At 39.5% G+C, this 19,643-nt stretch overlaps 1 protein-coding gene across 3 annotated transcripts in view; it reads right to left on the bottom strand.

Annotated features, from left to right (window-relative positions):
* Nucleotides 1–1,205: 1,205 nt before the first annotated feature.
* APCDD1 (APC down-regulated 1) overlaps nucleotides 1,206–19,643 on the bottom strand; it is a 73,654-nt gene continuing 55,216 nt past the window's right edge. For 2 of the 3 annotated variants that reach the window (XM_063129814.1, XM_063129813.1), the window contains exons 3-5: nucleotides 17,678–18,209; nucleotides 5,147–5,468; nucleotides 1,207–2,224 (exon numbers count right to left, since the gene is read on the bottom strand). In XM_063129814.1, coding sequence (XP_062985884.1) covers nucleotides 1,773–2,224; nucleotides 5,147–5,468; nucleotides 17,678–18,209 — 1,306 coding nt within the window. In that variant the 3' untranslated portion in view covers nucleotides 1,207–1,772. Of the gene's footprint in view, nucleotides 2,225–5,146; nucleotides 5,469–17,677; nucleotides 18,210–19,643 lie in introns of all 3 variants that reach the window. The other variant, XM_063129812.1, reaches the window with a different exon arrangement.

The following is a 19,643-nucleotide window of genomic DNA, read 5'->3' as shown; positions in this document are numbered from 1 at the left end:
CATGTCTGATTGTGAGCTTTCCATAAGTTCTGATTGGCCACTATCGGAACAGAATGCTGGACTAGATAGGCTTTTAGCCTGTTCCAGCAGGGCTTTTCTTATGAAACAAACTTAGCTACATTACTTCATTTTCACTTTTTTATCTAAAAAAAAAAAATCAAAATCAAATATGACTTCTACATCGTCAAACTGAAGAATATATGAAACGGCCCAAATCACTTTCGTTTTAGCCCTTTAATCGAAAAATGGAGATCATGATAGCTGCATTGTTTTTTACCTGGTGTTTCACCTGGCATGTTTTTACTCCATAGAATGACCTTAGGAGGTGAGAGTGCTTTCCATTATATTAATGGGCCTGCCCAACTTTGGTGGCTTGGTCATGCATGGGAAATATTCCACTACTATTTTCCATACCTTGGTTTGAAGCTGCTGCATGATAACTTATGTATGTGTCAATGCACTAATGCATACATGTAAATGCCCACACGTGAAAATAATAATTCAGCTTTGAAACTGCTGGATTTAAATAAAAGAACAATTTGGATAGGTTATTTTTTTATTCTATATATCCCAGTCTTGTCACTGTGGCATTAGGTGAAAAGTCTACTGTGAGTCTTAAAAAAAAAACCAAAAAAACACACCTAAGATACCCTGTCCCAGTCCCAGGAAAGAAGGACATGTCATTTACTCTTTCATTACTCCATGTTGCTGAGCCAAAGAAATTTTGTAATTTGGCTGACAACTGACTCACTGTAAAATTCTATTCTTTATCACAACTTATTGTGGGTTTTTAAGATCTATCTTGTAAAAATAGACATTTATGAATATAGAATTAGCCCTGACTGCTGCTTCATTGAATTGAATTGCACAGCCTAATAAAGTGTGATTCAAGATAAGTACATTGCATATGCCAGGCATTCTATTTGCCTGACCTTTATATGAAAATGTAGAACAAGAAACCTTGGCTCTTACTGCCTGGATATTAGAGAAATCTTACTGTTTTCTTCTCTCTCTCTCTCTCTTTGCATTTCTTCTCCTTTTCTTAATGTCTTGATTATAACCAATTGGTGAACTCCAGAAAATGATTGTGCCTTAAGCAGCAATAAGAGAATGTTGGTGTCACATAACACTTTTAATCTTTGATTATTCTTAAATTCAAAACCTATATATAAAATGATTTATCTTTGCAGGTTTAACTTGAGATTTTTCCATTCATGATTCTTGACTCCAGAGATCATTTAATATTTTATGTAAATTCTATAAAAGTGTATTTAGTTACATCCTTGGTTGGTTTTTTGGTATATACATATGTACACACTGTAGCATAAAAATGATGCAATTTACCAGAATTGACACAACATGATAAAAACATAATTCCTGATAGTTAAATTTAAAGCAGAAACTGATTTTATGAGTAGGATGGACTGCAACAGCAAAGTTGGCAGAAGAAAGGTTGTATAAGATATTTTAGTTCATCCCAGTAGAGTTTTAAAAACAAGGAAGAAAAGAAACTGCAGTCTTAAAGTGCAATTATTGTTGTGCAGTCATGTCAGGCCATGGAACAGACTGGATGAAGTTCAAAGCAGAAACAAGTGAGTGCTGTTCATGATTCAACGAGAGGGAAAGAGGAAATGAACAACAGTTCTCAGGCATCCAAGTGCATCAAGAAAATAAATGTCTTTTTCTGTCTGAAAAATGCCTTTCCCTCCCACATTCCATTGTATCCCAAGTCCTCTGCTGCTCTGATTATTGAATCATTTCAAAATATACTTCTAGCTGAGGATGCCCAAATGTGCCACAGTGCAACCACCCAGTATCACAGCCCAAAGAAATGCATAGAAATTCCTTGTTGGTGCTCCACTACTGTACCATCCTAGTTTATTTTCTTCTAATGTTCCATCTGCTCTGGGGGCTGAAGAAGTGCACTGAATTAAGGGCATTTGGTAGGAGGTGGCTCTCTTTTCTGGTCTGTCTGGGCTGGATCCATCACTAGGTCTCTGACCATTATACAGCAAGTATCTCCCCTTGGCATCCTGCTCCATTTTAAAGATTTCGTACTCTGTGTGAGGCAGACGGATCCCCAAAGCAATGCAGCCATTGGTGTGAGTAACATCTTGCTGCACCCCAACTTGCCATGATCCTTCTGCTCCACACTCATTTCCATTGAAGACATTCAGTAGAGAGGCTGTAGCTATGTCCATCGGTGTAACTTTCATATGATTCACTGCAAAGAAGAACAAAGGGACAATTAATTTGTTTTGAAGTAATGATTTTGTCATTGCTCAAACTTCTGTTTATATGTTGCTGTTCATTTCTCTTTCTACTGTTCTTCCTTGTGTGGTTCCAGTCAATCAGGGACCATGGAGTAAATGTGGTGAAATCAAACAAACCTAACTTAGGAACATAGGAAATTGCCTTATATGGAATCATACCATTACTGAGTCAAGCCCAGTACGATGACTGGCAGCCGCTCTCCAGGGTTTCAGGCAGGAGTTTTCCCAACCCTACCTGGAGATACCAGAAATTGAACTTGAGACCTTCAGCGTGCAAAGCATATGCTCCACCCCTAAGCTACTTGAGAGTGAGGGCAGTACTTCCCAGCCAAGTAGACCATTGCTTGAATGATCCCCCTAAAACAATTTTTGGGAGGGTGAGATGGTAAATAGTAGCTTGGTGGGGGACTTTTTGGGTGGGAAACAAGTACAGGCCTGCAATCTGCACTAGAAGTGCAGCGCCAGATCAAAGTCCCATGGTTGCTTGTCCTTCAGAATAAAAGAGGCAGCATGAAGCAAGCTTTTAAAAAAGTGTGATTAATGTAATGTGTTATTTGGCCGTAACTGTGCATGCACAGCTGTTGGAGCTGTGTGTATAAAGCTCTGTTAGAAAAGCAGAAATCATACCAGTCACCTGATCAGCAGGAAGGAGGACCAAATGGGACTAAATCCATTTCTCCCCTTCCAGACAACTGATCAATGTGGTTACTGCTCTGTACACGTAGCTCTGGCATCTAGTGCGCCAACTTATGTGTAAGGTTCCTCATCCAGCCTGGGATGCATGCATGGAACTACAGCTAAATGTTATGAAACTTAATTTCAACCCCCCCAAAAGTTAAACATGTTAACAAATCTAAGTGTTGTGTTATAGCTAATTGTTTGGGGCCAATACTTTGATAATGTTTGACTTAATTGGCCAATTATTCTTGAATTGGTGAAGTACTCAACCCTAACACCTAATTTAAAAAGAATTTCAACTTCTGTGCTATGAGCATACTCAGCAAATTAACTAACATTGAGTCAGGCTTACACATAATTAGCCTTCAAAGAGGGAGAAAAAGAATGTTCCACCCAAAAAAGGGACTGATTTCTAAGTAGGAAAGTCAGGGATTAAACAGTTTCTGTTTCACAATCACCCTGCCCCAGGCAAGCCTGCAAATAAAACCAAGTTGGTTTTCATGAGAGTATAAGAGAGGATGCTATAAAACTGCACTCAAATTTCATTTAAACATTTTTCTATAGTCGAGATATAAAGTTATGTCTTTTAACATATACTTGCTCACAAAGCTAATGAAGTAACCAGTTCCAAATGGAAACCAAAAACCTCAGCAAATGTCAGTTCCATTATCATCATATATTATCCTCACTTTTAAGGCTTCATATGCACAACATCTTGAAGAGTGGATAATCCATAAACTTCAGCGCTTTAAAGAAACAACCATGATTTATATCAGACAGGCTCTCCTGATCCTGAAAAGACTGACTAGATTTAATTTAAAAGTAATTTAAATCATTTTCGTTTTGACTTACAACTGAACTGAAGAGGCCTCCACAAAGGGAATTTCAAACAAACCAGTTGCCCTGTTTCAAGTTTGGGTGGCATGATTTAATTAATTTGTATGAAAAAATTAAACAAACGCTAAAAAAATCCAGGTTCCCTAGCACATGCAATCTTATATTTTACAGTTATGAATGTAGTTTCTCAGTCTTAGGGTTGGGATGCCAGGCAATTGGCCCTGAAGTAGGACTGCCTTTATGTAAGTGTCAGACAAGGCCTACATTTTAAATTTCATCATGGTCACATCATGACAGAAAAGGCAGCCTGAAGGCTCTTTGTTTAGCAGCTCTGCAGGGGTTTGGTGCCCTCCTCTCCATTTAATAACGTACACTCCCTGCGCTGCCCTTTAGGCACAGCCACATTTCATTTTATGGTTGCCATATGCTTTCTTTCTTTCTTTTTCTTTGATTACTTTATTTCTGAGAGCCCTTGGTGCCTGCCGGGCTCCCCGTCCCTCCTGATCTTTAACATTATAAAAGAGTAAAAACATTAAAACAAACTGGGGGGCGGGCATGCCACATTGGCCTCAGAGGCATTCTTAGAAAATAAAAATGGCAGCAGTCTGCAACCCACCACTTCGTTTTGAACACAGCTCCTCCCCCCGCCCCCAAAGTACGGTAGTGGTGGGATGTGTGTGTGTATTTTTCTGGGCTTTTTTCCTGTTTCATTTAAATGTGGTGTTAGCTGTTTTGTTTGTTAGACTAATTTGGCTGGGTGTCAATGTTTGCTTGGATTGTGTACATGCGCGCGCGCAGCATGCGTTCTCTGTTTTTAAATGCATGATGCTATTTTGCCTGTGTGTGTTTCTCTAACATAGGTTCAAATGAGTGGTGTTGTCTTGGACCTCAGACTCCACCTCTGCCTCATATTCAGGTTCTTGGACAAGTTACTTTTCTTTTAGCCTCAACACCTTGCTTCCTGGTAAATGGGATTTTTTTTTTTGGACTGGCCACACCCAGGATGGTAGCCAGTTTGTGTGAGAGCCCATAAAACTTTTTCCAACTTTGAAATGTGCTCACTGTCCCCAAAACACTGGGGACTCCTAAAATGCTAGCCACTGGGGAGCATGCCCCAAAAGAAGTGTGGGGTGGTATGACGGAAGCTCCTCTGTTACATTCTGTAGGGAACCTACACTGGAGGGAGGGGAGTTGTTTATGTCAGGCTCTTTGCCTGTTGCAAATCCCTTAATTTAAGTAAGTTTAAATATAGTTATTGCTCTTTTAACCCAACAAACTTGTGCCTTCCCTCTTTAATCTGGGAATATGGATACAATGCAAAATTTGCCAAGAGCATATTAAAATGTACATATTCTTACCTTTAAATACAAATTCTGTTCCACCCATAACTCTGGACGAATGTACTCCTCTGCTGTAACGACCCTTGGCATAAATAGTGAAAGTGGGGTGCTTGCAGATTGGATCAGAGTAATGATAGTAGTGGCCTTCCCAAGTATTGTTATTGTCATGGAAGATGAAGTGCCTGGTGAGAAAGAGCACTTCAGGACGTACTTCACAGCGCTGGCTCACCCATTCTCCATGTAATCCAATAGTCAAATCAGCCTTTGGAGGTAAAATTGGAGGGTGGTGTTCATCTGACCGATAGATGATCCTGCAGGCTATACACGAATGATCATGGTTCTGAAATAAAAACCAATGAAAACCTTGTAAAACAAACCTTGCAAGACACAGAGCCAATGTCCATTTCACAATGCTGGAAAGTCATATTTCCTTATCAGGGGTTCTGTGCTTAAACATGGCAAGGAACCAAAGTACCACACAACTAGTTTTGCATGACTAAGGGGTGGGTGAACTTTCATTTGTTTGAACAACAGTCCTTCATGATGTAGGGGAAATCTTTTATTGAAGTAAGAGACTTTCAAAAGCAATTTGTAATATGGCATAGATTATTATTATTTTTTAAAAATCCCATTGGGCATGTCCAAGCACTTGAGCATACATAAAAGTATGTCTATGGATCTCAGCCTATAGCTAATACTTGAGAATAAACAAAAGGGATACATTTTTTCGTTTGTGTCAAAAGTGTAAGAATTGTCATCTTCTCTTGACTGGCTATGGTCAATAGATATAAAAGTGTCCCATTTTTGCTATCTCACATGTCTTCTTTCAAGCCTTTTAATAAAATAACACATTTGTTAAGCTTCTTTTCCCCACCCCACCCGCAGATTTGGCTAGCATTTGTGGAAAACAAACATTGTGATTTATTATGTATTTTCACCTTTACTGCTATCTACATTCTAGGTCTAACACTGGATCCAAGAAGAGGTGTGGGTGTGTATGAGAGAGAGAGAGAATGAGTAAAGGGACATAATTGCATCAGCAATAGAAATAAATTTAAAACAAATTGCTACAAAATAAACTGCTAAAACAAGGTACTTTATCTCTCAGTTATATTTGCCCACTAGTGTGGACAGATTATAGTTAATGGAGTGTTCACACACACACAAAATTATATGCACCAAAGTGTGGAACAATTACTGATAGTGCTAAAAGCCTCCAGTCTGGAAGCTCCCAGAGATTTATGTCCTGAAATCTACTGTATTTCTTGCACTTGAGATAACATGTCAGGATGACAAGGCATGTCATTTATGCTGCATAGGTTTATGACAGGCAGGTACCTATCCAGGACCAAAACTTAGCATGCAACCTTAGCTCCTGTGATAGCCACTATAGTGCAAGCATGCCCGTGTGCTGTAACATGTTCAGCAGAGTTTTAGAGCATGGCAGAAGCCTGTGCTATGTGAAAAGGAAGCCCCTTCTCACAACTGCCAATAGACACTTTTGATATATGGGGAGATCTGTAATGTTTTGCCTTTCACCCTGTTACATTAATAACACTCTTCAATGTAACCATGCTGATTTACCCCAGTGAATGATTTACTATCCTACTGAATTCTTGAAAGAATAAATCACATAATATAATTCTTTGTTCTATCACTTCTCTGAACACACACTGTTCTTCAGTGATACTAGCGTTGCTGCTCAATCCTCTACAAGCCACTTCCTATTTCAATACCACTTTAGTTTTAGAGACATTAGGACAAGTCTGGGCTTTTTAACAGGGAGTAGTTGCCATGAGCTGTATCCATAATCCCAGTAACCAAAAGCAAATAGTATGAAATAAGAACCGGAGAGAGAAATGCTATGTTTTGTTCTATATTGATAAGATTTAATGAAGAAGTGCTTTACAATTTAAGGATGCTTACTTTTGTGCTAGCTTCTATAAGACTTTTTCAAAGTGCATTTAGTTTTAAATCACAGGTTTGTGATCAATTCTTTTCTGTGTATGTCTGGTAAAGACAGTTGTGAGCAACCCATGCTCTATAAGTACTTTGCTGCAATGCACCTGCTTTCTACTTGTCGAGCACAGTGGTTTGGACCACAAATTTGAAAGAGATGGGCCCAAATTCATGGAAGTATCAAATGCAGCTGGCTGCCAAGAATTTGGGATTCTCTATCTCTTTTCTTTTCTTTTCACTCAAGGACATAATAAGAGCTAAAGTATTACTTCTCCAAAGGCTTAAGGATACTGAGATGGAATCTCAGGTGCTGAGATCAAGACTTGCCAATCTAATAACTTTTGTACCTCCTTTATTCTTTTGTATTTATCTTTTCAAAAATACCTGGTAGATTTACCAAATATTAAAATGAGGGTAGCCTTCACTCGGGCAAGATTAAATCCCCCATTGGCAGATTGACTGTTGCAGTTCTGTGTCAATTGGAGATATTACTCATGTACGGCTAGAATGCTCTATTTATAATTATGTTAGAACCAAATACATTCATCCGTTGTTAAGACCGTTGGAAGATAGGTCATCCCTTGTAAAGGCTTGTTTTCTATTGTCTGATGCTGAGGAGTATGTATCTTTCAGAACATCTAAATTCCTTGTCAGTGCTTTACAGATGCATGTTATAAAGTTTAAAGGCTGTATGGAAAATGATTCAACTTTTGATGGACCGTTTGTAGAGTTTTCATTTATATAGTGGTTTTTCACTATAATTGTGTATAATGGAAATTTGCTAAGATACAATAAACTAAATTTGTTTGGACCACAAATTAAGAAAGTTCTCCTTTTTAAGCATGGAGTTGGACTAGCTTCCCCCCAGCTCTTCCTACACTATAGAAAAAGGCTGGATCCAACATATGTGTGCTTCCAGGCAAGGGTTTGGATCCAGGATCTGCCTTCCATTGATGGAACGGCTCTGCACACAGAAAATACCTCTGCCCAATTTTCAGGGATCCTCATTCCCCCACCTCTGCCACAGACACACCACAACTCATGCCATTCAGCAAGGGCCTGCAACCCTCTGTGTAGCATTTTCAGGGGGCTGGAGGAGTTGCTACAGGGAGGAGATGGTGGGGAAGTCTGCTTCTACCAGCCCAATTGCATATGCCTAAATCTGGATCCAACTGAAGACTTATTGTGCAATCAACCTGCCTCATTCATGGAATTTTACATAGTGAGAGGTTTCCAGGTGTCATCTTCTTCCATTTGTATCCCTCCCATATTTTCCCCATTGATTCTTTCATCTTTTTTCTCACCTCAGAAAATGTTAAGGAGCAAAAGATGGAATAGTTGCACAATGTTTCTTGACTGGCAATGTAATAGGAGGTTTCCTTCTAGAAGCACCATCTGTGGCTTGAGAATGGTTACAGGGCTCGCCACATAGCAAGATCAAACCAAGCATTTGTTTGAGGTGGCAATATTTGCAGAATTATAATGAAGTACTATATGACCCATAATTGTGCCTCAGCATCCACTGTGGAATTCTTCAGATTTTTAACTACAATTGCTTAAAGCAATGAAAGTCTTGGCTAGCCCTAGATAGTGGGCCATATATTAATGATGGTTCCTATGCACAGAGTGAACACAAGACAAAATAGGCATGTGCATTTGTCACAGGTCATGGTACATATGCTTTTTCCAACAGTGATTTCTATGTAGAAAAAAATATATGAAGCAGCCTTAATTCCTGGCCAAATATACAACAGCTGTACAATTCCACCATGGGAAAGTGATTTTTCCCCCCTGTACAGGAGCTCTTTATCTAGGACAAAGTAACCTGTTTAAATAGTAACTGAAAGATACCCCACTGTACCCCACATAAAGTAAAGTTAATTGCCTTTCTTATGTGGTACTTCATCCAAAACAGACTGAGATGCAGCATACATTTCTCTAGTAAAACAACCTTGCATATGTAAAGTGAAATTGTCTGTCCTCTGATGACACCAAAAATACCATCTTTGAATTTTCTTCCCTGTCACTGAAATGACAGGGAATGTATGGGACAATATGCCATACTATAAAGTTCTACTAAGCAAAATAGACATGTAATATGTATTCTTGGGTGAAAGCCAATGCTCTGGTTGCATTCAGACAACACAATAGTCCACGGTGGGGTAATAATCAAATCGACATATGTTTATCTAAAAGGTACTCCCCACACAACGTGATAATAATCACCCATGGTGAAGATTAGGGTCAGCGTTGTTGACTATTAGTCCAAGCTGAGTTGACTCACTCATTCCCCGCCCTCTCGTCCCCCCTCAGTCCTCCTGCTAGTATCTCATCAGCTATTACTACTGAAATTCTATCCTGCCAGCTGGATTAGAGTGGCAGCTGCTACTTTTGACAGCTCTTGTCTTACGATTTTGTGGCTGACGAAATAACCAACCGTGCCCTCCACACAACATGATAACCAACGTTGGTTCAAACATCCAACTCTGCAAAGCGTTGGTTATTTGCCTTGGTTGTTTTGGCCAAATAACCAACCGTGGTGTTAAAAAAGCCTCCCTCCACGCAACATGATAACCCACGGTGGGTTAAGTATCCAACCGTTGACTATTTAAGCCACCATTGCTTATTGTATTGTCTGAAGATAGTCATTATCTTTAGCATCTTGGAATACTCTTGCTTACTTTCCTGTCATGGGTCCTCATCTTTATTAATCACTTCATAGTTCCATCACACAGATTTTATATGCTGGAGCATTTCAGATGACTGATCTTCCTATCATTGCACTTAATTAACCTAAAAGTCCACCCATTCTTTTCCCTTGTATACTATTTGTTTTTAAAGTCATACATTATTAACTCCCAGAATCTCCTGTCTTAAACCAAGAACCAAAAATGTACACAGGATGAAGATTTTAAGTTGACTGATTAATCCTTAATTGAAAACAAATATTAAAAACAAATAAAGTAATCAATCTTTTGGCATGTAAATAGAGTTTGAGAAAATGTTATTCTCTTTGCCTTATTAATTGTGGTAACTCCGATGGCAACTTTACCTAAAGCTACAGTATGCTAAATTGATCTTTTCCCAAATGATAAAGGCAGTAAGAAACACAATCAAGCTTTTTCTAATCAGAACAAAAGTGCAGATGTTCTTCCTTGTCCTTTTTGCTCCCTTGGATCTTTATCGTTCCCTTTCCTCCCTTAGTGACACCACAGAGAAATAAAAAACCAACCCAGAAACTGTATGCAGAGTAACTGTATTTTTCTAGAATATCTCACTTGGGCCCCACTACTTTTAATTTTCACTTTTCATTTAGCACAATAGGGATATATGGACACACAAGATGTTTATTCTCCCCTCCACCCATCCCGTACCTGAGCTTATTCATGACAGCTCTCATTCCTAACACTATCCTGGTTAATGACAATAACTCCCTACCCCAACTTTAGTGAACCTACATGTTTTGAAATTCCTTTGTTTAAAGCACTTTATAAACTTAAAGTAAACATTATTTCAGGAATTCTGTTTCTCCTGCCTCATTCTCTTTTTGCCTGCCACACTTCAGACTAAAAAGTCTAGATTTTCATCTGGGGTAAATAATCTTCAATCCAATAACCTTAATGGAACTGCACTGATTTATGCCAGGTGAAGTTTATAGACCAAGAACTGGAAATTGTTTTGATTGAAAGGCTGAGAGTATTGCAGAGTTAAGGACAAGCCATTCTAGCACATTAGATATATTGACTAAGAGTACTGTTTCATTTTCAGCTGACTTTGGTTAGCCTTAAAAGATGTACTTAGCAGCAAACCCTTAAGCCCATAAAATTGTTGAATTTCAGGCACAGCCAACTAATGTCAGAGAAGGGCATGTCAGGTCAGGATTATTATACTCGATTTTAAAGGCCTAATGTGGTAGCTCTTGAATCTGTGTCGAGACCTTTTGAGTAAGATTCCCCATAATGAGCCCAAAGGAAAACACGAAAGCAATTTAATTCCAAAAAGGATCTGAAAATGCTGAAAAATAAATAGAAAGGGCTGAATTTATTCACTGTGCTGCTGTGGTGCCGATGTCATATAAAAACACGTCTAGGCATATTTAATACAATTTCCCACTCCGGTGCCCCAATGCCTAGATATCTCAAGCCCAAGAGAACACTTTAATGAATGGCTGGAATCTCTTCCTCGCCAAAGTGATAACTAGCAGGCTTCCTATGATCTCATACATGAGGCTAACTTGGATAAGGGAATTCCCAGGGAAGTAACTTTGAAAAATGCAAATGTTAACTCAAGCTTAATAATGATATACATTCTTCATAGAAGATTTAAGAGTAATGACATAAAGGCATGGTATTTGAGTGTCATTTTCTGGCAGTCCAAAGTAAAGAATCTAGAGCAGGGAGACTCAAGAAATCTTAACATTTAACTTTTAAGTGTCCTTTTAAAACCATTGTGTCCAAAGAAATGTAAGCTAAAAAGCTGAAACTGTCTGACTTGTCTGCTTCAGTAGGATTTTATGACCCTTTGAAGGCAAAACATTTTTCAAAAATGTTGCTTTTATGTTGATTTTAGATCCTGGCATGTTGGGTGAAATATGAGAAATGAGATGAACAGTCTTTTAGAGATGTAGAATGTCTACATCTGTCATCTATTGCACTAAAGCAATACTAATTTACAATGTCATACTGTAAATTTGTCATTAACAAAAAGTATCACAGGTTCCTGCAAAAAATTAATTAAGAAGCTGAACCAGAAGATGCTGTGTAGATGGAAGTGAGAATAAAGTTCTCACAATTTTCTTTTCTGTATTTGATTTAGTTATCAGTTTGATCTATTGATAAGTTATTTTCATCCCATGCTTATTTTGTTATATTTTTGTTGTATTTTAAAGTGTTTTATTGTTTTAATCTATTTGAAATTATTTTTGTAAGCTGCCTGGAATGCCATTTTTGGTAGAAAGGTGGAGTATAAATAAACAATAAATAAATAATATATTAAACAGTAAATAAGTTGCAATCAGTTAAGAGAGATTGTTAATACGATGGTAAAATAAGTGTAAATGAACCATAGTGTTCTTCTTTTGTTGAACAGAACTTGGCACTAGGCTGAACACTCTATTTCATTATCTAGGAATTGATTCTTAAGAGCTCCTTTCCCCTTTGCTTTCTCTTTTTAGTTAGCCCCACGGGTTTTCTCTTACCTTAATTTTTATTTTTCAATCTTCTACTTAAGTCATGATTAGCGAAACGCTGTCCCTAAATCCTTTAGTGGATTGTGTGATTACTCAACTTGTGACAAATTGTGTGTGACACAAAGAAATAGAAAGATACTTCAAAACTAAAGAGTGACCTGATGTCTTAACCCAGAAGTGACCTACATGACTAAACCTTGTACATTTGAACTTCAGTTCATTATACATTTCCTAGTCTTTAGCTTCTGTACAAAACCAAATTAATATCAGCTCTAGAGGAGATTCCTGTCCCTGGTTACAGACGTATTTATGAATTATAAAAAACTTGCACTGACTTAACATGAAGCACAAGTGCCAGGTGCCCTCCCAAAAAGAAGAGAAAGGCAAATAACTTAGCGCACGCATGTGCCAATTCTGTATTTATCATTTTTATTCATCAATACATGTCAGTTTAAGGTTTTTTTTTTAAGACCACAACTGAATTATTTCATTATTTCGTTTATGAAATGAAGAAATTTCCATTATTGTTTCTGTTATGTCAAGACAGAGTTCATGTTTTCCTTCAAGTACACAGTTGGCTAAGAGTGAACTCAAATTGTAAGGGAGAGATGTGTTTTATACACCGCACAGATTCAGTATTTATGTAGTGAGGCTTGAGGAGACATACCCTGAATTAAAGTTATCTACCCCAGTCGCATGGATCCTTGAAAGTATAAACCAGATGTGGGTTCACTTAATCTTGTGCAGTATACCTTTCCTTTCCCTTACTTCCCATGGCTTCCCAGCCTGTGTTAATAACGTTTTGTAATTTTAAACATGCAATGGTAGACCACAGGAAATCAAGAAAAAAAGGTAGATTGCATGTAGAAACTTTTCACAATTAAAGCACAGAATATGCCTTCTTCCTGAACACTACAAATGTTTTGCTGTATTCCTTGCAAGAATTGTTGCAACCAAAAGGCACTAAATTAGTCCAAAGACATAGGCTAGCACTCCACTGTTGAACTGTGGTCTATCTTGTGCCCATGAATTCCTGGTGCTCCCAAAGGGAATAATTGTTTCAGGATGCCACTGCACATGGACTGCACAGCACATTCAGTTACCATATCCTATTTCCCAGCCACCACAAAACCAATTGTGTCAATGCAAACCTCTGCGCCTAATATTTGTTAATACATATTTCAAATGAGATAGCAACTGAAAGGCAGCCATTGGCTTTCTTTGGATTCCCTATTCTAGCTCCACTAGAATATTATTCAGGCTATGAATTTATTGAAAATATATACAATATTGTAGCAATTTTATTAAACAATATTTACTTAAGTGACCATAAAGAAGATATGGGGGGTGTTCCTTTTTTCTTCTATGTGCTTGAACAAACTTTGGGCCTTTTGAAATTCATTCAAATTAGCCTCTTGGCTTAGATCTGTCTAGTTTTCACTTTGGGCCTTTGATATATCATCCTGCAGCTAAACTGCTGTAAAGAATTTGGAATAAGTCCAATTCTCTTTTGCTTTAGCATTCCTAACATATCCAACAATCATTTGCTTTTAATTACCACTCAGCTCACCCATATAAGTAGTATGAATGTGGCTTCTACATTCAATTTTGCAGCTTTATCAACTTAAAAAGCTTTAAGGCTCTCTATTCTTCAAAGATGTCTAATGATTATAGCTGTGTTTCTATATTTTAAAATAATAATAAAGAGGAAATGAAACAAGCTTTGCCAGACAGATCTGCACAATACACTTGATTCACTTCAGAGATGATTTCCTCACCCAACTTACTGTGTGACCATTAAAGCTTTAAAAAAAATGTTGATTTAATATTTCTGCTTAAGCATGGTATCTAGTTTCCAGAATACTCTGGGAATAGTAGTTTTTAACTCATTTTAGAATTTAAGCTAATTTTCAGCTGTGTCCCTGTGGACCAACAATTAGAAAAAGAAAGAAGTTCAAAAGAGAAGGTTTATATCCTTCCAGAAGTGTTTTGTGTGGTCTTAAGATGCATCTTATGCGGCATCATTCTTACCTTGCAACCTTTAAGAGCTGGAAGGGGTCAAACTACTCATTATGCTTGGTTGTGTGACTATTTTCCCCAAGGCGTTTTTGTTGTTGGAAACAGTGATCTAGAGTGAAAATTTGCAGAGGAGGGCATCTCTTTCCATGGGGGATATTTTTCCTTTCAAAATCACCCTCTCCAAACACCTGTTCAACTTGTAGGGGAAGGTAAAGTGCCCATTCTTCTATCCCAGGGCAAAAAACAACTTGGGAGAAATTTGGTAAGAATGGACCACAGGGAAAGCATCCATTTCCCTACCCACTGCTGGACATGGAGTGCTAGACTAGACAGTTTTAGGTCTGATCTGTCCAGGCACTTCTTAAATTCTCTTATTGTTTTCTCATGAAAATGTAATAATTTATAACTTTGCACAGAAAAATGTAAAATGTAGGACAAAAAGAGATTATCCTTTGTTCAAAAATTGTCCTACAAAAGATCCCAGGAAGATGAATACAACTCAACCAATGGAAGTCTATTTCTTTGCATATAGCTAAATGTTCTATATGTCCATTAATTGATGGCATAGTAAATAATTGTAATAAGAACTGGTTAGAATCATGGTCACTGCTGTGAAAATCTTTAAAAACAGTGTAAAGAACTCTAAACTAGAAGCGACCCGAAAGTATTCTGTCTGGAACTAATTGATGACAACTCAAGTCTCAAATGTGGTTCCAATTGTTATGTGCATTCCTTTGAAATGTCATCAGAAAAGATGTACAGACAGGCTCACTGCAAATATGCTAACACTGTATTTTCATCTCTCTCTCTCTCTCTCTCTCTCTCTGTATGTGTTTATACAGTTAGGTGCTGTGCTTTCAGCTCTCACTACAGAGGAAAGCTTCTGGGACCTCTAAAAATGAATAAAGAGATCCATTAATCTCTTCAGCTCTTCTTTTTATAAAGTATACTTTGCAAGAAACAGGCATGCATGATTTTCTACTGGACTGTTTCTCTACTAATGCTCTCAGCTCACATTCCCGATCTTTTATTGCTGCTAGAATGCCATCATACCATTCCTCACAAAATGCTTTCTTCTCCTACCTTGTCAGCAAACTTTTCTTTCTTCAAGAAAAGCCCCTCCCCTTATCAATCAACCTTTTGCTCTCTGATGAGATTCCATAACACATATCAGAGCTGTTACTCCTAGAGGTATCAAGGTAATAACCTCAGGTATTTAAAAAAAGTCAAAAGAGGGTGACGCACACACAGCTATCAGAGAGGTGATGTACCCAACCTATAATGTATGAATTGACCATTTGTAAAGAAGAGATGCTACCCTGATCATATAGGGGCATCTTCCATCAATTTTTATTGTCTCTAGCCTTGATGTTATTCATTGATTAAGACTTTGAAGCTAGGACTTAGATCTTTGGTTCTTATGATGGTTTATTTATTCTATCTTGTCATCTTGTTGTAAACTGCCCAGAGAGCTTCGGCTGTGGGGCGGTATATAAATGTAATAAAATAAATAAATAAATCAAGTCCCGAGTTATTTCTTATGTTGTCCTATTATAGCCAGTTTCATTTTTATGACTAGGAAATCCTCGGTCAATTTATTTATTTATTACATTTTTGTAATAAATAATTGCCATATGTCAATCTTATCCATAATGCACTAAATGGATGCAATCTCAAAATCCTGAAAAGAAGCTGTTGCTCACTAGTTCATATCATAGATACAACCGTAGAGTCTCAAAGATGTTTGAAGGTCATATAAACTAACCCTGTGCACTGAAGTAGGATCCCCTATACCAGATCTTCTAACAGCATCAGCCCATATTATGTCTCAGAAGCAAAGAACTGGAAGTTACATGCACTTAGTAGCATCTGTATATAATTTTCATTCATATTGAAGTTTACAAACCACCATTGGTGGATGCACTTTGACTACAGGGGCAGTCCATAATCTCTGTTCCATCTGGCTCCTCTTCTCCCGCAACACATGGCCTATGGACTGCATGCTGGCCTTCATTGCCCTCTGTATGTCCCCACCATTTGTCCCCTATTGCTGATAGTAGCTTAACCCCTCTCTTTGTCACATATAACTACTGTCACTCTGTGCTGTGGTCACCACTTCTTCTGGTTTGCCACTTCTGTCTGTTCCTGAGGAATAGCATGGCTTTTACAGCTACTCCTGTGGCTGTCACTTGGACCTCCAGATTCTCCTGGAAAATTGTGTATTTTACAGCCACTGCTGCAGCTGCCACTTGGGACTTTCCTCCCACTTTCTCCACTGCTCGTCTCTCCTCTGCCATTCTCTTGTCATGAAGAAAAATCATGCCCCGCCCCTTTTGCTCTGGCCTCACCTTCTTTGGATGCACAGCTCCCGACTGGTTGCTCAACATCGAAAGTGGTTTAGTGACCTAAAGAAAGTCGCCAACCCGTTTTAAGGATTTGTAACTTTAAGAATCAGCGTCTGAGTTTGCTCCTCCCGCCTTCTATCTTTCCATCCTTTTTTCTCCCTTTTGTTTTAAATATTTTAAACTGTAAAGCTGAGGGCAGAAACTATATTTGTTGTTGATCTTTTGTAAGCCATGCTGAATGTGGTTCTGGCTGAAGAACAGAGTAAAAATGCAATAAAGCTAAATTAAATACTGTGAATTTGGTAGCATAAAATATGAAAAACATAAATTATTTGTCATAAAACCTTAGTAAATGCAATTGGAAACAACAAAAAGCAATGAACTAGGCAAAGTTTTACTTGCTGGTTTTCCCCCTCAGGATTTTAATGAGAACCTGTAGACCACACAACAGCAACTTGACCTCAAGCTACTCTTACCTGACCTGAAGATATACAAGATTTCACTTCCAATAAAACATAAAAGCTAAGAGAAATAGCCTCTGGGGTGGCTGGCTAGTCAGCTGGAACAGTTTCCAACTATTCAAGAAAAGATGGAATATAGTCTCCTGTAATTATCAGCAATACTTCAAAGTGCAGGGAAGGGTTTGGGGGAAAGCATTTGAGGGGTCCTCCCATCCCCTAAATCTGTTTTGTTAATCCAAAATTTGAGATGTTGTTGTGCCTTTATAGTTCTAAACAGTCAATGCTGTTTAAAAAGACAACTCTGTGATAAGCCAGTGAATGGGGGCTATAGGGATAAGGCTGGGAGAAGGGACAGTGCTTTGGATGGGAGGAAGAGAGAAGCAACAGTGATAAGGAGTGTGTGAAAGTTCTATGCAGAAGCTGTAGTGACAGATGATTTTGATTGATGACAGACTGATCATCTTGACCATGTGAAGATATTTGTGTGAGACTCTTTGGCTTACTTTGGACATTTCCTGTAATAAAGGGATGCGTTATCAACGTGTCTTGGAAGTAAGTCTGAAAAATGTTCACATACCTTTGCATTCTGCAGAGGAGCTTGATAACTGGATGGACGATAATACATCCTCTGAGCAGGATCAGTGTGGATGTCCCCAAGAAATAGCTCCTCTACCAAGTGATCTAAATTATGGTGAAGGTACTGTTTCTCTACACGAATGAGTTGAAGTTCATGCATAGCAAAATTTAGCGCTCTGGTGCATTCGTAGCCATTCTCTTCTCTCCATAAATCATAGCTCACATTTTGCTCCCAAGGTTTATCTTCTGCTACAAATCCAGGGCATGTACGGTTCACCAACTGACTTAGTCTTTCAGCCACTGCCTTGCTGTGGCAGTTGATCTGTACATTATGCAGCTGGTAATCCGCTTCGGTCCCTCCACGAATGATCCAGGATGCTTGGCGGAGGCGAACTTTACCACGGATAACTAAGGTATAGATTGGGTTTGTGCAGCGGTTACCGCCATAGTAAAACTGGTAGGCCTTGAACGTATTATTGTGGTAGAATCTGTAGGATCTTGTGATAAATTCTGGGCCTGACCTAACTTCACAACTGTAGCCAAATTGAAAATAAAAAAGAGAATTTTAGTGAGTTGTGAAATTATAACATATCAGTCATATAAAAAAGTGGTCACTGGTATTACCAGAACTGCTAACACACCATATTTATACCATAATATCCACACTATTTTCAATAGTGATAATCAGAACACTAGCACTCTCTTATTCCTGTATTTAACAATATATTTAGGGGTTTGTGTTTTTAGAGAGCATTTCAAGCAAATGCTAGACGAGGTCCTCAGCACAGTGGAGGGGGAGGAGGCGGAGGCGGTGGTCCTCCAGGATGTGGGGGCTGAGGAGGAGCAGCAGCAGGCCGAGGCTCTCTCCCCAGTCTCATCCCACCCCTCTTCCACTGCCACCCCTATTTCTGTGGCAACACCAGAGAGCTCAGGTGGGCAATTGGTGGTGTCACCACGGAAGCGAAAGACAAGCATAGTGTGGGACCACTTTGAGTTGGGAGCGGATCCCCGCTTTGCTGTCTGTCGCCACTGCAAACTCAGCCTAAGCAGGGGTTCATCTACAGGGCATTATGGAACCAGCAGCATGAAGATGCATCTTCAGAGGAAGCACCAGTCGGTCTTGCTGGGGAAAGAGGCGGGCAAGGCGACTGGTTCCAGGTTAAAGCCGAAGGCTGCTGCTGGCACTGCCACTCTAAGCTCTCCATCTCCCATCCCCACAAGGGTTAGGCAGGCAACCCTGCCGGAAATGGGGTGGGGGAAGTATGGACCCACAAGATGGCGTTTTCCAACGCCCACCCAGGGTGCTACTGTGGTGGGGCATCTGCCGGGACTGACTCCTGCCCAATACATGATCTATGACATGTCTCTCTGCCTACCCCTCTGCTAGCCTGTCCTCCTCCTCGGTGACTTACTCGCTGGGATGGTTTGCGTTTGCAATGCGTGACTAACTGCAGTGCTGGCTTAGAAACCAGCCATCCTGGCCTCACTTCTTTGTGCCCCCAGAAATGCCCGCAGCCTGCCTGCCTGCCTGTCTGCCCGCCTCCTCCGGGGTGCTGCTGTGGTGGGGCATCTGCTAGGACTGACTCCTCGCCTGCTCTGCCTGCCTCTCTGCCCGCCTGGTGCCTGGGAGATGGGCTTTGCCGTTCGTGCCCAGCACCCTCCGGCACGCTTGCTCCCAGTCGTCCTCCTCTGTGCCCCTCAATGCGTAACTGCTGGCTTAGAAAGAAACAACCAGCCATCTTTGCCTCACTTGCTCCTTGCGCCCGCTTACGGGTTGGTTTGCTATGCGTTAGTGCTCAAGCCATCCTTGCGGCACTACAGTGCATGCTGCTTGCCTGGCTGCCTGCCTTCCCTCCCTTCTCCCCTTCCCGCCTTGCAGGGATGGTGTATGTGTCTTGCTTTGACTCAGGGGAGAAGTCCTTCCTGCGCTCACTTAGACTTTATCAAGTTCAATAATCCATTTTTCA

This window comes from Elgaria multicarinata, chromosome 7 (genome assembly GCF_023053635.1).
Source record: "Elgaria multicarinata webbii isolate HBS135686 ecotype San Diego chromosome 7, rElgMul1.1.pri, whole genome shotgun sequence".
NCBI classification, from domain to species: Eukaryota; Metazoa; Chordata; class Lepidosauria; order Squamata; family Anguidae; genus Elgaria; species Elgaria multicarinata.
This window is presented reverse-complemented; position numbering and strand designations above follow the sequence as displayed.